This window comes from Lissotriton helveticus, chromosome 1_1, assembly GCF_964261635.1.
Source record: "Lissotriton helveticus chromosome 1_1, aLisHel1.1, whole genome shotgun sequence".
In the NCBI taxonomy this organism is placed as follows: Eukaryota; Metazoa; Chordata; class Amphibia; order Caudata; family Salamandridae; genus Lissotriton; species Lissotriton helveticus.
The window spans coordinates 1,039,073,286-1,039,091,499 of NC_136057.1; the positions used below are offsets into that span (position 1 = coordinate 1,039,073,286).

Genomic DNA, 18,214 nt, shown 5'->3' on the forward strand with positions numbered 1-18,214 from the left:
TTGCTGAACGATCCTACGCACTTTTCACTCATAAGGCCTTTGTTGGTAGGTTACACCGTGACAAATACCTAAATGTAGGCATGTATGCCTTTTATAAACCATACATATGGCTGTGCACCTAGACTACTTGTGCCTGTAGGTTACATGACGACTCATATACTCTTGTACATTGCACGCTACCACATCAATTTATCATGGTGTTATTTGGTGAAATACAACCACATGAAACCAGTCGTCACGTTGATATTTTAGTTAGTTGTTTGTCCAGTATGTCTGACCTCCATCATAACTAAGAGGTCCTTATTAGTATTTGTGAGCCAAGCAGACAATACTGATTCAGTATCCAGTCACTTCCCCTCTGTATACTGATCTATTCAAGCAGCTGGCGATGCTAATGTTTGAGAATGTCGTCCTGTTGCTTCAATCAAATGTCAGTGTTTGGGTGCGTTGAAGCCTGAAGGAATACTTTCTAACCTAGCATGGTTATATTTTGTACAGTGACAAACAGAAAAGTGATATTTGTGTGAACTCTAATCTTCCAGTGATGCGGAGTGCCTGGTGATTGACAGACTAACTATTGCAGACGTGGGCCTGGCAAAAGCATCTAGTCCTGTGAATTCCCAGACTGAGAACCCGTCTGAAGTCCATAGCATGCTCTGTGTTGCTGCGGATGCTACAGAGACCCAAACGAAAGGCAAAAGGTAAGCTTTTCAGAAGGGTAAAGTATATAGCCAATTGTGTTTTGTGAATAGGGTATACTTTGGACTATGCATTTGTTTTCCACATTTCCACTAGTGAGAGACACCATTAAATGCTTAGCATTCCTGCAACCAAGCCGCTTTAAAATATAATTAAAATGCTTGGTTATGTAGGTGGAGACCGAAAGTGATTGCTAATTTTGAAATACACATTTATTTTGTAAGGCAAAACATTGATAAACCCAAGGAGGTTTATCACAGCAGTGAAATAAGTCATAAAATATTATATCTGAAAGAGACACGTTAGTGATAGATTCCTTACCTTAGAGTATCCCCAGGCGTCAGACTGGATCCGGAAAGCTTTTCGTCAGCAGTACCCCTGTGCGTCGGAAGGTGGCGTTATGCGGCTCCGCGTCCGTCGCTGGCGTCGTAGGTGCCGAGATGAGGTCACGGAGACTTCTTAGGCACCACCCATGCACACTGACGTCGGTTCCTTCTTTTTATGCTCCAGCAAGCGCACATAAGGTTAGAGCATGTACCTTAGTCCCTTTTTGACTAACTTTTTAAGACTTTTTGTCTCTACTTTTTTGAGTCTTTGACGCCTGGTCCACGTAGGAATGCCTGGGTTTAAATCCTGCGGGGCCTGTCGCCGTACAATGTTGGTGGCTGACCCCCATGGCGTTTGTCTCTACTGTCTGGAGCGCGACCATGACTCCTGGTCATGTTCCGACTGTCTGGCCATGGCTCAGAAGACCTTGCCGGAGCAGTCCCGTAAGCTGTCGGAGGCCCGACAGTCATCTCCGCGCCGTTCGAGGTCCAGGGGTCGATCGAGGGACCGACCGTGGAGCCATCATCATCGCTTCTCGGGGTTGAAGTCATCACACTCTGAATCGGGTAAGAGACATCATAAGAAGAAGTCGAAGAAGTGCGTATGCTCTCCGACGTCCCCCCGTCTGTCTCCGGACGCGGACGAGGGCCCGGGGGTACCTCCCCCGCTGCTCCGTTGGAGCCTGAGAGTTCCGCAGCCTACCCACCTTATCCGGGTCTGTCGGCGCCTCCTGCCCAGGTGCAAGAATTTCTTGCTGCCATGGACCACATTTTCAGGCCTCGGGCCCCGCCAGCATGCCTTTGGGCCCCACGGTCCCAGCTGAGGGCCATCCCTTGCCACTGGCTCCGCCGCCAGCAGCTCCGGCGACGCAATTTCCCCTGCTGGCGGCTCCGGCCCAGCACCGCAATGGGTTCCATTCGTTCCACCTCCGCCCTTGCCCGGGTTTCCGGACAATTTTTACCCAGGTTGGGACCCTAATTGGGACATGAAGTTGGATCGGCGCCGTTTCCGGCGCCATTAGACCATTTATATTCCGCTGTCCCTCCCCCGCTGCCGCAGCTTGTGCCACAGGCAGTGGAGGAAGGGGACGACTGGGAGGGGTCTGAGGACCCTCTTGCATGGCAGTGCGAGTCGGAACAGGAATGGACAGAAGAGTTGGAGGATGCATGTGGCCGTGGCCTTAAACTCTCCTCTGAACCTGGTTTTATTTCTCCTCCTGCTGTGGCCATGGAGGAGGGCGCAACATACACTGTGGTGCTCCGTAGAGCGGCGGAGGCCCTCGACCTACCTACGGTGACCCTCAAAACTAACCTCACTGAAGTCCTTCAGCCGGCGGCAAGCTCTATGGAGCCCCTGCTGCCGCTCAATGAGGCGTTAACTGATGTGTTAATGGACCCCTGGTCTAGACCAGCCATGGATAAAAACGTGGCCAGGCGTCATCACCCGACCCCGGGTAACCCTGCCTTTTGAACAACCCACCAAACTCCGGAGAGCCTGGTCATCTAGGCCTCCACCTCCCAAAGCGCATTCCCTACCGCCCTGCCGGATAAGGAATCTAAGAAGCAGTTTGGCAAGAAACTGTTTTCCTCTGCCAGCTTAGGGCTGCGGTCTCACGCTGTGTGGGATACGGTTGCGCAGATGCTGCCTCAGTGTCCGGAGGAGGTTCAGGCAGTGCTTTCCCAATCTGTTGCTGAGGGGAAAGATGCATCTAAGTTCGCCATCAGGTGTGGACTGGACACTGCGGACTCACTGGGTAGGGTGATTTCCACAACAGTGGCCCTCTGTCACCACGCCTGGTTGCGGTCCACTGGGTTTTCAGGGGATGTTCAAAGTTCTCTTATGGACATGCCCTTTGATGGTACTCGCCTATTTGGCGATAAGGCAGATAGTGTGCTGGATCGTTTTAAGGACTCCCGGGCTACGGCCAAGTCTTTGGGTCCCTCCACCACGCGCCCGGCCATGTCTGCTTTTCGTTCCTTTCGTGGCCACGGAAGGGGCGCCCCGACAAGTTTGTTCAACCAAAAGCCTGCGCAGAACCAACCCCAGCGCGGACGTTCTCGCTGTGGCGGGACAGGGTGGCCAGTGTGCGGGTCAGCCCACCTCCGCTCCCGCAGCATCCGCCTCAAAGCCTTCCTAGTCTGAGCTTTGGGTTGCACCCCACGCCTGTGAGTGGCAGGATTCGCCATCACCTCCCCCACTGGCGTTCTGTCACCTCGGACAGATGGGTGGTGCAAATGGTCCATAGGGGCTACTCCCTCCCCTTCAAGACTGTCCCTCCAGCCATGCCACCTCCGTTCCACTGCATGTCGGGGATCACTTTGCGCTTCTCAAACAGGAAGTCATGGCCCTCTTGGCCAAAGGGGCCATCAAGCGCGTTCCTGGGCCAGAAGTAGGACGTGGTTGTTATTCCCACTACTTTCTGGTCCCCAAGAAGGAGAAAGGGGGCCTGCGCCCCATCTTGGACCTCAGGAACGTCAATCGCTTCCTCCAGAAGTTCAAGATGTTGACTCTGGCTCAGGTCTTGGCTGCCATCAACCCTGGAGACTGGATGGTAGCATCGGACTTGCAGGGCGCATATTTTCATATTCCCATCCTGCCGGCCCTCAAACTGAGATTTATTAAAAAAAAAAAAATCCATAACAAAATAAGAATAAAAAGATCTTTGAAAAATAGAAATAATTTCTTGCTTTATTTATTTATTTATTTATTTATTTTTAACATTTATTAAGCGCGAACAATTGCCCGCAGGCGTCTCGGCGCTGTACTTTTATTACTTTCCTGAATGATCTTATGGAGTTTTCAGAGGTCATATAGCCATGTCTTTCAGAGGTCAAATAGCCATGTCTTCAGTTTCTTCCTAAAGGACATGAGATTTGGGCTGGATCTTATGGTTTGCGGGAGTGTGTTCCATAGTTTTGGGGCAACAACTAGGAAACGTCTGTCTCCCCAGTTGACCAGCCTAGTCCGTGGCACTACCAAGTCATTCTGTCTTGCTGATCGTAGTGTCCGAGTGGGAATATATGGGACAAGATGATCGCTCAAAATTTGAGGCGCTTGATGATGTAATGACTTGTAGACGATGCACAGTGTTTTAAATTTAATTCTATTCTTAACAGGAAGCCAATGGAGACTCCTTAAGGTCTCAGCTATAGGCTTGACTTTAGGGATGTTAAGGAGAAGTCTGGCTGCTGCATTTTGGATTGTCTGCATTTTCTTGATAATCCTGACTTGAGCATTAGCAAACAAGCCATTGCAGTAATCCAATGCTGATAGGACCAGAGCGCTGACCAATGTCTTGCCCACATTTTTGGGAAGAAAAGGAAGGATCTTCCTGACCAGTCGTAACTTATAGAAAGCAGTGGAGGCCGTCTGATTGGCTTGAGCCATGAAATTCAGATTGTCATCAAAGATGACGCCCAGATTTCTCACTTTCGTGACCGGTTTGGGTACCGTTCCAAAGGAAGATGGCCACCAAGTTGGGGACCAGCTAGGGCTGAGATGGCCAAAAGTGACCACCTCGGTTTTATCGGAATTTAATTTCAGACAGTTTGCTGACATCCATTTTCCAATGGCCAGCATACCTGTTTTGAAACTTTCCGCCACTGTGTCCCCATCATTTCTGACCGCCAGTATCAGCTGTGTATCATCTGCATATGAGGTAAGGTTCATCCCATGCGCTTTGATGGTTTTTGCGAGGTCCGACACGTATATATTAAATAGTGTCGGACTAAGGGATGAACCTTGAGGTACCCCACATGGCAGTGATAACTCAGCAGATTCAAACTGGCCCAGTATAACTGCCTGGGATCTCTCTGCCAGAAAAGACGCTAATAGATCTTTTGCTAGGCCTTGCACGCCCATCTTTTCGACACGGTTGACTAAGGTCTTATGGTCAACCGTGTCGAAAGCAGCCGATAGGCCCGTGTCCGGCGCGGACGGGCGCAGACGGGCTTGCCTTTGGCGCACCTTCGGCGCGCAGCCGGCGCGCCCGCTGCGCGGACGAAATGGCCTCATCATTTTATACTGTACAGAGGAGGGTGGGAGGCGTCCTGCCACTAGACCGCCAACCCTTCCTCCCTCCAAGATGGCGCCTTTCCCCGCGTTGTGAGCCCCTAATCGGCCACGCCGGGAGGAGAAAGGTGAGGGAATATGCCTCGGTGCAACGTAAATCCTGCACACGAGGGCGCGTTTATGCTGTGCGAATTAAAACGCTTCCACTAAAATATACACAAGATTTAAAAGTTTTCGCTACTTCACGCAGTGCGATTTAAAAGCGCTACCATTAAAATATATACCAATCTTAAAATAGTCGCTTCTGTCACCACAAGAAAAGAGAATAGAACCCCCGGCTTTCCGCCTCAGGGGAGAGTAACAAGTACACAGGGTGATTGTTTAGCCCGGTTTAAATATCCTGGAGGGCAGGAGGCGTCCTGCCACTAGACCGCCAACCCTTCCTCCCTCCAAGATGGCGCCTTTCCCCGCGTTGTGAGCCCCTAATCGGCCACGCCGGGAGGAGAAAGGTGAGGGAATATGCCTCGGTGCAACGTAAATCCTGCACACGAGGGCGCGTTTATGCTGTGCGAATTAAAACGCTTCCACTAAAATATACACAAGATTTAAAAGTTTTCGCTACTTCACGCAGTGCGATTTAAAAGCGCTACCATTAAAATATATACCAATCTTAAAATAGTCGCTTCTGTCACCACAAGAAAAGAGAATAGAACCCCCGGCTTTCCGCCTCAGGGGAGAGTAACAAGTACACAGGGTGATTGTTTAGCCCGGTTTAAATATCCTGGAGGGCGGGAGGCGTCCTGCCACTAGACCGCCAACCCTTCCTCCCTCCAAGATGGCGCCTTTCCCCGCGTTGTGTATAAATATCCTTGGTCGTGCCCTCTCATAGATATTTAAGTTGGTGTATCTATAGCCTGTACTAAATCACCAAGAATAAGTATTTAACTTGTATCTAGCTTTACTTTTACCCTTTATGTATTTTCCCTACTGCTAGCAAGTTCCACTGTTTTCCGTAGGGGTCCCCTTTTCCTCAACCCAGATGGGAGCCTATTCCAGGGCTCTGCATGCCATATTTGGGTCATCCCCTCTCCCTGGCGTGCCTTCGGGCCCCACACGGGGGTAGGGACTCAGGTCAGGGGTTCGCCAGCGGGTTTGCCCTCGGCACCGACCGAGTGCCACGACTACGGTCCTGGAGTCACTGCGACGTCGGGACATGGCCCGATGGGCATCCCACTCTAACGTCTAGCCCTCCTGTTTTTTCCTCCCCACAGGCTCAGGCCTTGGTGGAGGTCGAATCGATGCCGGCGAGGCACCGGGTGGATGAGCCCTCTACGGAGGCCATTGGTGCCGACCCGACGCGGTCTCGATGTCTGTCCAGTCCCAGGTTGTCCCTCTGCTGGAGGACGTGACCCCAGTGGGCTCCCTGCCCACACAGGTGTTACCATGCGCCACAGAGCAAAATCCCATGGGGCACTAGCCGGCTCATTTTCGTTGGGAGGACGGATTAGCCTGCAACCCTCCCAAACAGATGACCTGCTGTCTCCCCCTCGAATGGCCACGGAGGCCAACATTGACTTTGTGAGGGCAGTTAGTAGGGCTGCACATGTCTAACTAATGCAGCCGCCCGTGGTCTCCCTGCCTTCGGATCCTTTGTTGGATCTTCTTCAATAGGGCTCGATGGATGTGGAGCCTCTTTTGCCCTTTGGCATATGATGTCCTTCTGGTGACTTGGGCCAGACCCTCGTCAGGTGACCCCGTGGCTCGTGCTGTGGGGCATCACCACCGACTGGCTCTAGATGACCCTGCCTGTTTGTCCCTTCATCTAGGGCTCATGGACTGGTAGTCCAGGCTGCGCTTCCTTCCTCTCCTCCACCGTTGCTTCCTCCCACTCTGGAGTCCAGGTGGTTGGAGTCATGTGGCCGCAATGTTTTTGTGTCCACTAGCTCCGGCCTTTGATCTCTAAACACGATCTGCATGTTTGCTCTGGCTACTTCTGCCCTTTGGGACTCCATTGAGCTACTCCTTCCCTCTGCCGAGGGCCCTCATGCTGACCTGCTCCTGCTTGTTCTGGATGGCTGTGACATGGTGCAGTTTACCAACCGGTCAGCCATGGACACCACTGACTCCGTGGGTTGGGCTATGGCCATCTCAATTGGCTACGCGATGGCAGTTTCCCCAAAAATATTTGGGAGCAACTCAGATTTGCCCTTTGATGGAGCCCATTTGTTTGACGACCATGCCGAATCGGTAGTCCAGCGTCTCTTTTCAGGATTTCATTGACTTTCGGGGTTTTAGTTCCCTATGGTGGATCTGTGTTTTCGTGTGACTGTGTTGTCACTGTTTTTCTGTTTGTCTCTGGGTCCAAGAGGGTCGTCTCAGGAAGATTGTATTGCTGTTCAGCCAGATGTTTTTTCTCTTACTTTACTGCAGCTGGTCCAGCTGTTTGTGTTTCTTTTGATCTCTGCCTATGAGCTTATCTCAAGAGGTTTCCCTTGCTTTTATAGGGATGTGCCGTACTCTATGTGGGGTCTTCATTTGCTTTTGTGTAGCTGCTGTTCCTTGCCAAGAAGGTTCGGAGATCTCTTGCTATTTTCAACCCCCCTGGGGACTTTCCCATGGGTTCTGCTGTGCCTCTCCCTGTTCCTTGCTTCCTGCTGTGGTGGTTCATACTCTTGGTTGGGTCCCACGGACTGACGTGGCCCTCTCCTGCTGCTTCTGTAGCGCTGTCTACGGTTGTTCCATGGCACGCTCAGCCGTCTGTGTACGCAGTTGATATTGGTGTATTTTTGGGGCTCTGCCGTTCCCGACTCGCTCCGGAGGGGTTTTTACGTCCCCCTGCCTTGCTTTGGCTCCTCCTTTTGACTTCCTTCTGCCCTATGCGCAGTTGGCGGTCTTGGGCGTGGGCACGTGTCCCTGGTGGGGGCGCCCGGTCCGCTCCGGATCGGTTCTTTCTGTCGCCACTTGTGCTCCATACTGTGTTTGTGTTATCATAGGGGACCCGTTGGGTTCCTTGAGCCAGTGTCTTGTATATGCGCACTTTTGCTGTGGCCTTCTTTCCTGGTGTTGAGACAGGCTTGGGGCCTATGAGTGGTCCACTTTTTATCAGAACGGTCCTCTGTTCCGTTTTGCGTTGTGTCCCTGGCCTTCCTCGGGGGGGGCTCGGCCTGGGTTCGGATTTCTATGGTCCTTGTCGCATACAGCCTAGGTGTTATTCTCCTGGCTCCATGACTAATTTAACCACATTCTCCGGATTATATCTGGATTCATCCTGTATACATATCTCCCCTTTCTCAGACTTTTTATGTCTGCATGTTACTGACTTCTTCTTCTTCTTGAAGTGTGTAGTCCGTATTCCCGCCTGTGTTGCGGGGATTGTTTTTCCATCCTGATCGGGAGGTTAGGCTGCCCTCTTTGTGGCTGGACTTTTGTTCCACTCCGGTTCACAGCCGGTGATTCTGTTTCTACCTTTCGGACGCCTGTCTATTCTTTAGGAGCGTACTTCTGGTTTACCTTTGTTTCTTTCTCTTTTCTCCACACTCTCCCTCAGGGGAGCTAGTCTTGGGCATGCTCAGCTTGTTGGTCGCCCTTGGTCCTTGTTTCCATGGGTATGATTGCCTGGTTGAATGCCTGGTCGGTCCGCATATGTTGCTGCTTTGCTTCCTTGAGTTCCCCCTTGTGTGGTTTAGTTCTCAAGATACACACTACTTGGTTCCGTGTACTCTTGCCCTTCACATCTATGAGCCTCCTGGTAGTCAGGGTTGTGTGTTTCGGCATGATGCCTCTGCCGGCCATGCCATTGGTTGGCATCCCTTCTCTGGACCTTTGTCTCTTTCGGACCCTGGGGTCCTCGCCTCAGTTTCACTCTTTTTGTGGGACTCTGTCATATTCTGTTGTTGTGCACTGATTTTCTGGTCCTATGCCTTCGGTTCATCCCTGTCTGGCGACCGTGGATTTTTTGTTGTCCTCTGATTACTTGTGGTACGTTGCTTCCCTTGCTCAGGCTGACCTTCATGGTTTGTGTCAGTTGCTCCACCCTAACCTTCAGGTTTGGTGTCAGTTATGCTGACAATACTGAGCCTTATGGTGCGCTGGCATTGCGGACCCCACCTTGTTTCCTTCACCGTTCTTGACGGTCTTCTCTCTTTGTGGACATGGTGGGGTTTGGTCGCAGACCCTCCTCCAGTGGAGTATAGCTATGGTATCTATTCAAAGTTAAGGAATCTGCGGCTAGATGTCTCTATCAGATGAACAAGTTACTTACATTCGGTAACGAAGTATCTTGTAGAGAGACAGTCTAGCTGCAGATCCCTTAACGCCCGCCCATCCTCCCCGTTCTGTAACGCCGTTTCCAGGTGGGGGTTCTACCACCTTGCCTCCTTTCAGGTGCCCATGGTCTTCCTAAGGGGTGCTCTAGTTCACCCACCTCAGGGGCAGGGTGTGTCATTCTGCTTTAGGCACGTTGGCTTTCCCCCTATTCTTGTTTTGGGTGCCTAAGGTGATGTGCTTTTCGCTACTACTCCATCCGGCATGGATTTTATTATATTTTCTCCCCTCCCTCCACCCTCATATGTCTCCCCTTGTTTTTGGGGTCTCCTTGTCTCTGCTGCAGGTGCTTGGGTTGCGTTTCTATTGGACTATGCTCTGTGCATAGGTCATTGTGGGGGTGTGGTACCATTCCTAAGTGGTGGTTTTATTCTGGTCACGGACCATAAGTCACTGCTTTCTGCCCTGTTCCCCCCCCCCCCTTTTTCAGTTGCATACTTGCTCACAGACTGTCTGTTGTGCAGTTCCATCCTGTGGTTGCGTTCTGTACTTTGATGGTCATGTTATTAATTTCCTCTGCCGTTGCCTTTTTAGGGGGGCACGGTTCTTTACTTGGTGGAATTTTAGTGGGGCGGCTCTTTGTTCGCTTCAACCGGTCCCTCCAAGTGTTGAGTACTTTTCAACATGCGATGGTTTCTTATACTTGTTGTTACAAAGGTTTTTCTTTCTTTTTCTTTCTTTCTTGGGCACTCTGTACCTATACTTTCACAGCTTTTGTAGTGGCTCCGCGTTGCGGTGCGGAAAAGTTTCACTGCAGAAAACTGACGTCTGCACGCCAAGGGGGTCTTATATGTCTCCATTGACGTCACTTCTGTGGACGACATCAGGACGGAGCCAGACGACGACGTTCCCCCCCCCCCCCCCCCCCCCCTCCAGCGTGCAGAGGTACTGCTGGGGGAAAACGTTTTCCGGATCCAGTCTGACGCCTGGAGATATTCTAAGTTAAGGAATCTGCGGCTAGACTGTGTCTCTACCAGATACATCGTTACCAAAGGTAAGTAACTTGTTCTTTCAGCTCTCAGGAATACTAACCAAAATTCCTATGTCAAAATGAAACCCCTCATTTTGTCAATTTACAGCAGTCTATTCTGTGGGACATGTTTTTTGTTCTATAGCTCTGATTCCAGGAACATGACTCTTCACTTGTGCCTCACATTTGGCTTGTATCTAGAATTTTAGCGCACTAGTTGTTCATTAGAACTTTGTGGTGAAGGTGGATTGGAACACTGTGGAGTCATCTGATAGACTTCTGTTGTCAGTTTGTCAGACTTTATTCTCACATGGCACATATTTGTAGATTCATATAAAATGTGCTTTCGACTGCTGCTGTCAGTTTGTCAGACTTTATTCTCACATGGCACGTATTTGTTGGATTGATAGAAAATGTGCTTTTGTTTCAGCTTCTGATGCACCGTCTGTAATTTCTATGAGAAAAACAAAACACGGTTCATCCAATCCCAGCAGGGGGGATCAGCTTTTTTGACAGATTAAAATAATTTTAGGATTCACCACAATTCCTAAAATTAGTATACAACCGCCAGCAAGCAATTTATATTTTCACTAAAATCTGCAGGCCCCATTCTACATTCTCCTTTGTGTGCCCTCGCATATAGGTATTCACGATTAGGCATTTCAGTGGAACAAAAATGGTGAGCCTAATCAGCCAAAGAGAATCGAGTAGGTATGCTTCTTGTAAACTTCAACCTACCGTACAAGAAAAACAGTTTTGTAAGCTTTACCCCAAATTTTATTGGTGTGTTAAACAATTGCAGTATTATCCAAGCTTCCAATGTTCAATTCCATATGTATGCCGACGACACACAACTTTACCTAAAGCTTCAATCCCCAGAAGATATCAAACATTTGAATTCCACGCTTATTAGCACTCAATCTTGGCTGGCCGATAATCACCTCAAACTAAATGCTCTGAAAACTGAGTTCCTACTCATCTCACCCCCGGCGAAAATTTCCACCACCCAAACATGGCTCAATAACTTAACAGCACTCAATGTCCAACCTACCATCGTGGACTCAGCGAAGTCCCTAGGCATCACACTTGACGCCAAGCTCAACATGCAGCAGCACGTCAGCAAAGCCACAAAAGCAGCTAATTTCCAAATCAACACACTGAGGAAAATTAAACCCTTCCTCCCTGCTGAAGACTTCCAAACTGCTGTACAAGCGTTAGTCATCCCTCGAATAGACTACGGAATTGTGGCCCTCAGCGGACTCCCGCTATCCACAACAGCACCCTTAAGAGCCTCCCTGAACGCTGCCGCGAGACTCATTACTGGCTCAAGAAAACATTCGCATATATCCCCAGACTTAAAGTCCCTAAAATGGCTGCCTTTTGAAGCCAGAATACAGCTAAAAATTGCAGTTATGACACATGCGGCCGTGCACCACAATGCACCCAACTACCTCGCTCAAAAGTTGTCTATATCAGGAGGTTCGAGATCCAATAGAAGTTCAAAAAATCTACTCCTGAAACCTCTTAGATTCCGGAAAGAGAAAACATACAAGCGCTCCTTCTCAGGAATGGCACCCAGGATGTGGAATGCGCTCCCTCCTGAAACCAGGCGTATCTCCTCCACTGCACTCTTCAAGAAAGAGGTGAAAACCATCCTTCTGGCCAAGATCTCCTGAACCTTATAGGTGCTGGATCAGAGACCCTGCATTGCTTTGTATCACTGCTCACCTTGTCCTTTGGCACTATATTTCTACTTGATGGGGACACTACTACGCTACTTTCGTACTACTGACCAATATATGATACACGTTGGCTCACTGATTCACTCTCCCGATGCCCCCACTCAGTGCTCTCTCTATACTAAAACATTGGTACAAGCCTTCCACACACCCAAGGTGTACCTGAATTCCTCTGTAGTGGGATCAATGACTTGTGCCGTCTTATATTACTTGTTTATTTGATTGTATATTGATATGTTTTATGTATGTTATTATTATCCTATCACGTTAGTGACTACTATATTGCTCCCATTACCTCTGTTCAGTCCTATTGCCCCTACCCTGTCTTTGTGAAGCGCTCTGATATCTGTAAGGATCTTGTTCGCGCTATATAAAACTTTGAATAAAATAAATAAATCGAAGGGAGGAGCACTCCCAGGTAATTATTATTATTATTATTTTTTTTTTTACCAGGGCCGGGTGGGGTTCTCGGCTTTGTCTTGGGCCCTTAGACTCCATTCTTGTCAATAAGTACCTTGGAGGGCCCTCTCCAATGGATACTATTGTTTAATTATAGCCACTGGCAGCTGCCTATAAGGCTTAATTCTATTAGCAGAATGACTACCAGGTTTTTTTTCCATGTTTTTCGAAATCTCGCTATACAAGGCAGCAATTTATCTTAAACATGTAGACTACAATGTTGAAATCATTTCGCACATTCTTCAAGCACTGCTGTTTAGACTGATACTCGAGATGGTCGAACACATCTCCCTCAAAAACTGTTTTCGAAAAATAATCTTTTAATTAACCACTTTTACTGTAGGTTTATTACTGCTACAGTGTTCTAAGCTCCTGTTTCTCTGGAGGTCTACTCATGGGCGTCCGCAGAAATTTTTCCAGGGGGGCTAACCTGGCAAATGAAGGGGCGTGGCTAATGTTAATCAATAGGGGCGGGACTAAAATGGCAGACAATCAGGATCGGGTAATGCTCAGGCCAAGCTGAGAAAAACAAGCAATGGCATAGACAATAGGTCTCGCCTTTGGGGCCTTATAAGTATTTAGTTATGCAGCAGGTCCCAAAGGCAAGACCTATTGGCTATGCCAGTGCGTGTTATATCTGGGCATGTTGAGAGGCTAGGGGACTGGGTATCGATGTCGAATTGGGAGCACAGCAATTACCTACTCAATTTGAATGCGTAAGTAATACAACCGGAGGCGTGAAATGAAAGGTTCACTACCAGGAATAACAGGAAGGTAGAAAGTTAGGCTGGTTAGAAAGGTAAGGAGGGGTAAAGGCAGGCATGGTGGTGAAGGGAGAAACAGATGCATGCTAAGAGAGCACTGTGAGGGAGGGAGGCGAAATGGGAAGAGGCACTGAAAGGTGGGTCGGGTAAAGACCGTAGTGAGGCAAACAGAAGGGTAGCGAGGGGTGAAGGGTAGACCAAGAAGTGAGGTGTAGAAGAAAAAGATTCAGGAGCAGAGACAGGTAAATCAAAGATGGAAAGGGGAGAATAACGCAGTCGTAGAACGTGAGAGGGCAAGGTAGAGAGAGGGTGAGGTGTGTCAGAGACGGGTAGAGACAGCTGAGGAAGAGGGAATAATAAAGACTGAGGTAGAGGGGTGCGTTGATGTAAAGGAAGTGCAGAGATGTGTCAGAGAGATGTTACTGAAGATGAAAAGAAGCAGAGGTATTGAAAAAGGAGTAAGGTACTAAAAGAAGTAAGGGGGTGAACAGGTAGAACGAGTGGAAGGGGAGAGAACACGTGGAAGATGAATGGCAGGGTAAAGTGAACGATCAGGCAGTGAGTGTACAGAGGGATATAAGGCAGTGAAACACAGGGTCGGACGTCCTGCCAGACATGATAGGGTGCATACTGGCAGATAGATGTGTTATTGATACAAGACTGTACGTTTTAGTGGGATCTGAAATCCGGGCTATGCTGCAACCTCAATTTTTGACTTGGGAGGTTCTGCAGTGCTTGAAAGTGTGGGTGAGGCGTTTGATTGTGCTTGTTTGTGTGTGGGAAGACAGTGGAGCTCCTTCAGTGTGTTGTGATGTGAGTGTAGTGTGGTAGGTTGAGAGTGATTCTTCCTGTCGAGTACTGAATGGTCTGCAGTTTTTAGTTGACCCGGCATAGAGGGTGTTACCGGAGTCCAGCTTGCTTAAAGTCTCGACGGTAACAGTAGGCCCCCGGCTCTGAAGCTTTGCCGCAGATTCATTAATGACCTCTTCGGAAGCTTGGGCTGCATAAGATACCACAAATGTGTTTCGCATGTTTTTTTATTAGTTTAAAAAATTGTTGCCGTGTTCCAGATTCGTGTCTGGGAATTACCGTATGTGAATCTGAGGAGTGGGGCTGTCACAGGAGAGCGGTTGTTAGAAGAGCTACCATTACTAGTAAATGTTGTTTGCATCTCCTACAAAGTTTTATTTTAATTCTTTTCATATTTTTTCTTTGCAGCAAAGAAGAAGCAACGCAGTGCCCTGAAACTACCCTGAACGGGCCTGCATGATGTCACTCAGCCCTGGCAGGGAGGGACATGACCATCCAGGCCGGGCTGCGTCTACTTCAGAAAACTACCTGCTGATGCAATTGGTGTCTGTAATTTTTTTATTTTTACTTTTTTAATTTTTGGGGGGGGAAATGCTGCATTGTGGAGAGCACTTTCGGGAGAGACCGCATCAGAAATAGAAAAGAAGGAAACCAAGCCACATCCAGACCTGAAAGCCTTCTTTTTGTTGCAACTAAAGCTCTGAAACCGATTGTGTCATTGATAATGTAGCATTGCTCTCTCGCCGGAGGACCTGCGCTTCGGACGCATCAGGATGTTGTCAGCCTGCTTCTCGCCCTGGCCCGTCCCCCATGTTCGGTCAAGTCTGTCTCTCTCGCCCTTCTGCGTTAGCCTCTTAAGATGTGTGTTAAGGCTCGTGGAAGGATGTGGACATGCACACTGACCGCAGGAGGCACGTCCTCTCCCCACATGCCCCTCGGTGTGCCACCAAAGGTTCCGCTCAGAGCTGCCATTTTGGGGCTGCAGTTGTGCTGCAGTTTGTAAAGCAATAACGCCTTATCAGACACCTTTCCGGAGGACGCGGTGATAAGGACTGGGGAGAGGCGCTCGAAGGTATTGAGCTGGACAGGGAGCTATCCTCAAACCGCCTGACCTCGGTGCTCCGGCCCATCAGCACCACTGTCCGAGGAATCGTTTGTTTCTTTGTTGGATGCCGAATAAGTGTGAATTTCGGACGCGAGCACTCATCAATGCAAGCCAGCAACGACTTGAGCATATGCAACAGGGACATAAGCCGGGATGTCCTCACAGGGCCTCCGTCCACAGGGTCGCTGCCATAGATGGACAGCACGAAACATGACATTTTGCACAAACAACGTACCAGGGACATGCTAGGTTTTCCTATGTCTCATGCAGTTTTGGGTTCACATGGAATTATTGCGGGGTGGGACAGTCAAGGCGATGAAGAATATCACTCTTTCTGGTTTTCAGTGAATGCAGTTTTCAAGGAAAAGGTTAGTATGTATGCACATATTCCACTATTCTACCATCCTAGAGCACACTTTGCCAGGCCTTTTTGTTGCTCAGCTCTAATCCGAGAACCACAGTGCAATGCACCGAATGCTGAGAGGCTGCCTGCCGCTCAAGAGCATGCACGGCAGACGTGAGGTGGCATGATTTGAATGGCCTGCCGATCTTCACCCTGTGACTGCAGTTTAATGTGTTATCTCCATCCAGTGACAGTGGGGCCTGGATACAGCCCCTGCACACCCTTAGGGTTTGCGCTTGATTGGGAAACGCCTCAAGTTTTAGACGGGATGGGTCTGTCCGACATCTGCAGTGAACTCCACAGGTCATTTGTTTCCACAGCAGTCCGTGCCTGTTCCTTATGTGGGCCCGTGCATCTGACCTATTGCAATAGAGCCTCTGGAGGTGTGACGTCAGAGAGCCGAGATGACACGGGGTGGGATTGCTTTTAATGATTTTAACGATTGCTATCAAGTTACTTTCAGAGGCACTGGTACATCTTACGTTTATTGGTGTATTATGGAAGCAATAAGATGTGTTGTGAAAAAGGAGGCCTTTCTCATGGGTTGAAACCCTCCGTTGCACGCTTTGTACAGTGCATTAATTGGTAAGATAGATGTATTTTTTATATAAAAGAGAAATGTTTTATGAGCAGGCAGAAAGGACCTAAGTTCACTCACCTGCTCCTTTTGCCCATTCACAACTGTAATTTTCATCCTTGGGAGCAGAGTGATGTGCACCTTTCTGCCCCACGCGAGGCTTGTTTTCGAGAATCTCATAGGCCACGATAGAGAGAGCCCCCGAACCCTGGCTTGACTGTAAGTTGAAGGGGTTAGTCATCCCTCCAGTGCCGGTCGCCGTGGCAGGGTTCCACACAGAATGGGAACCCAGGGAAGGAAAGATACAAACTTGAAGACTCCGTTATAGGTCAGTGTTGTATAATTTATCAATCACCCATGAGCCGTTAACCTCCAAGGGGAGGAAGACCTGCCACCAACAAAGCACTGCAGCTGCTGCAATAACCATTCAGTAAAATCTGGCCATATGCCTCTAAGAAAAAGGTTATAGCTAAATTCTGTGCCATGGCTGCTTGTTGACCAGTGTTCTGTAGGTGAGCGTTTCCCATAGAGGTATACCTTAATTGAATGATGCCGCTGCAGCCCGTTTGGTAGCCCCACCGTGGCCGCCTCGGGCAGATCATGGAGGATTCACATTGCAGAGCTACTCCTTTTAATGCCCAAACTAAATGTTTATTACACGACTCCGGTTAATCTGGATTTGTTATAAAATACTCTGTTTTTAAGAGCACATTCCCATGATACGAAGCAATCTGCAAACCTATGGTGGTGCAAACTTTACAGTGCGTCCAAAAAAAACAATACATACTGTTTGACAGCTTGCTTAGCATTCTGTGGAATTGTATTTGAAATAATACTGCTTTTTGGCAACACACTGTTGCAATTCAGTGAGATAGGAAACCTCATTTTAATTGTATTGCATGATTTTAAAAAGTTTTTTAGGTGGGGGGTAACTCCGCTTCCAAAGGTTTTGTGTTGCCTTAAAACACTTTGAAACTGAGGTGTGATATAAATGTGCCATGAAAGTGTACATTGGTTATTTACCAGGACTGCTGAGGCTTGCAGGTTGCTTCAAGGCGAAAGTAGTTTGCATACAGTCCTTTCTGGGATCTTGTGTTCATGTCCTGGAAATTCAGAACGGGCATTGACTCAACAGCTTTTACCCAAACGATTAGTGTAGGTCTACTATAGCTACGTTTAACCTTTATTTTTTTATGTTGAGAAAAGGATATTATGGGATGTTTTGTTCCTTCTGCCCGAGACACGGTTTTAAAAATATATATATTTTTACATTTTAAACGGAAGTCAAATTCAAGGTGGCTGATTTTCAGTCAGAACTAGTAAGTTGATAGCAGCAGAGAGGGAAAGAGATCATACTGTTGGGATGGGAAGGGATACTTTGTACTTGACACCGATTTAGTTTCCTGGGTTACCACTTCAGCCTATTAGCCAGTCACAAGGCCCATTTCCTGTTTACTTTTGATTTTTTATTAAAAGAGTGTTTTGACTGCATTTTCTTGATTAATTGAGACGTTTGTAAAAAACACCTTCATTCACTTTTCCTTTTTTCACTGACTGGGAGATCAGGGAAATCTTCCAAAATCCTAAAATTGTCACAGGGTAGATGTCGGCCATCCTAAGAGTAGTGACGTGTTCATGCGAACTGCATGAACTTCTTTCCAACATAGCACAGCAGACCTTCAGTATTATGCGTATTGCCACTTCTGACGTGACCTATAATTTCGCAGAGCTCATCACCCCATGTCTGAGCTCCACAAGGGTAGCGGGATTTGAACAATAGTGTGTTAAGGGCGGACATTTTTGTTGAATGCAGTTATACGAGAGCACCTTGTGCAGCTCCATTTTGAAAGAGTATGGAGGGCACTGGCCTTGCCAGCTGTTGACGCTCACCATTCACACTGTGTGTTTAGTCTGAATCTGACATGTTCGGACACAGCTGCTCTGCTTAGGGATGTTATGAAACCTGCATTTGCTGCCAACCATGGAATCAGTGCGTTCCACGTTCTGTTTGTCTCATTATATGGGGT

General features: G+C 48.5%; 1 protein-coding gene across 2 annotated transcripts in view; it reads left to right on the forward strand.

The window, feature by feature from the left end:
* The window catches only part of PPP6R2 (protein phosphatase 6 regulatory subunit 2), a 744,860-nt gene extending 727,182 nt beyond the window's left edge, over positions 1-17,678 (forward strand). Inside the window, exons 24-25 of one of the 2 annotated variants that reach the window (XM_078677857.1) lie at positions 543-701; positions 14,511-17,678. In XM_078677857.1, the coding sequence (XP_078533983.1) occupies positions 543-701; positions 14,511-14,562 (211 nt within the window). In that variant the 3' untranslated portion in view covers positions 14,563-17,678. The remainder of the gene's footprint in view (positions 1-542; positions 702-14,510) is intronic. The other variant, XM_078677853.1, reaches the window with a different exon arrangement.
* The last annotated feature ends 536 nt before the right edge of the window (positions 17,679-18,214 follow it).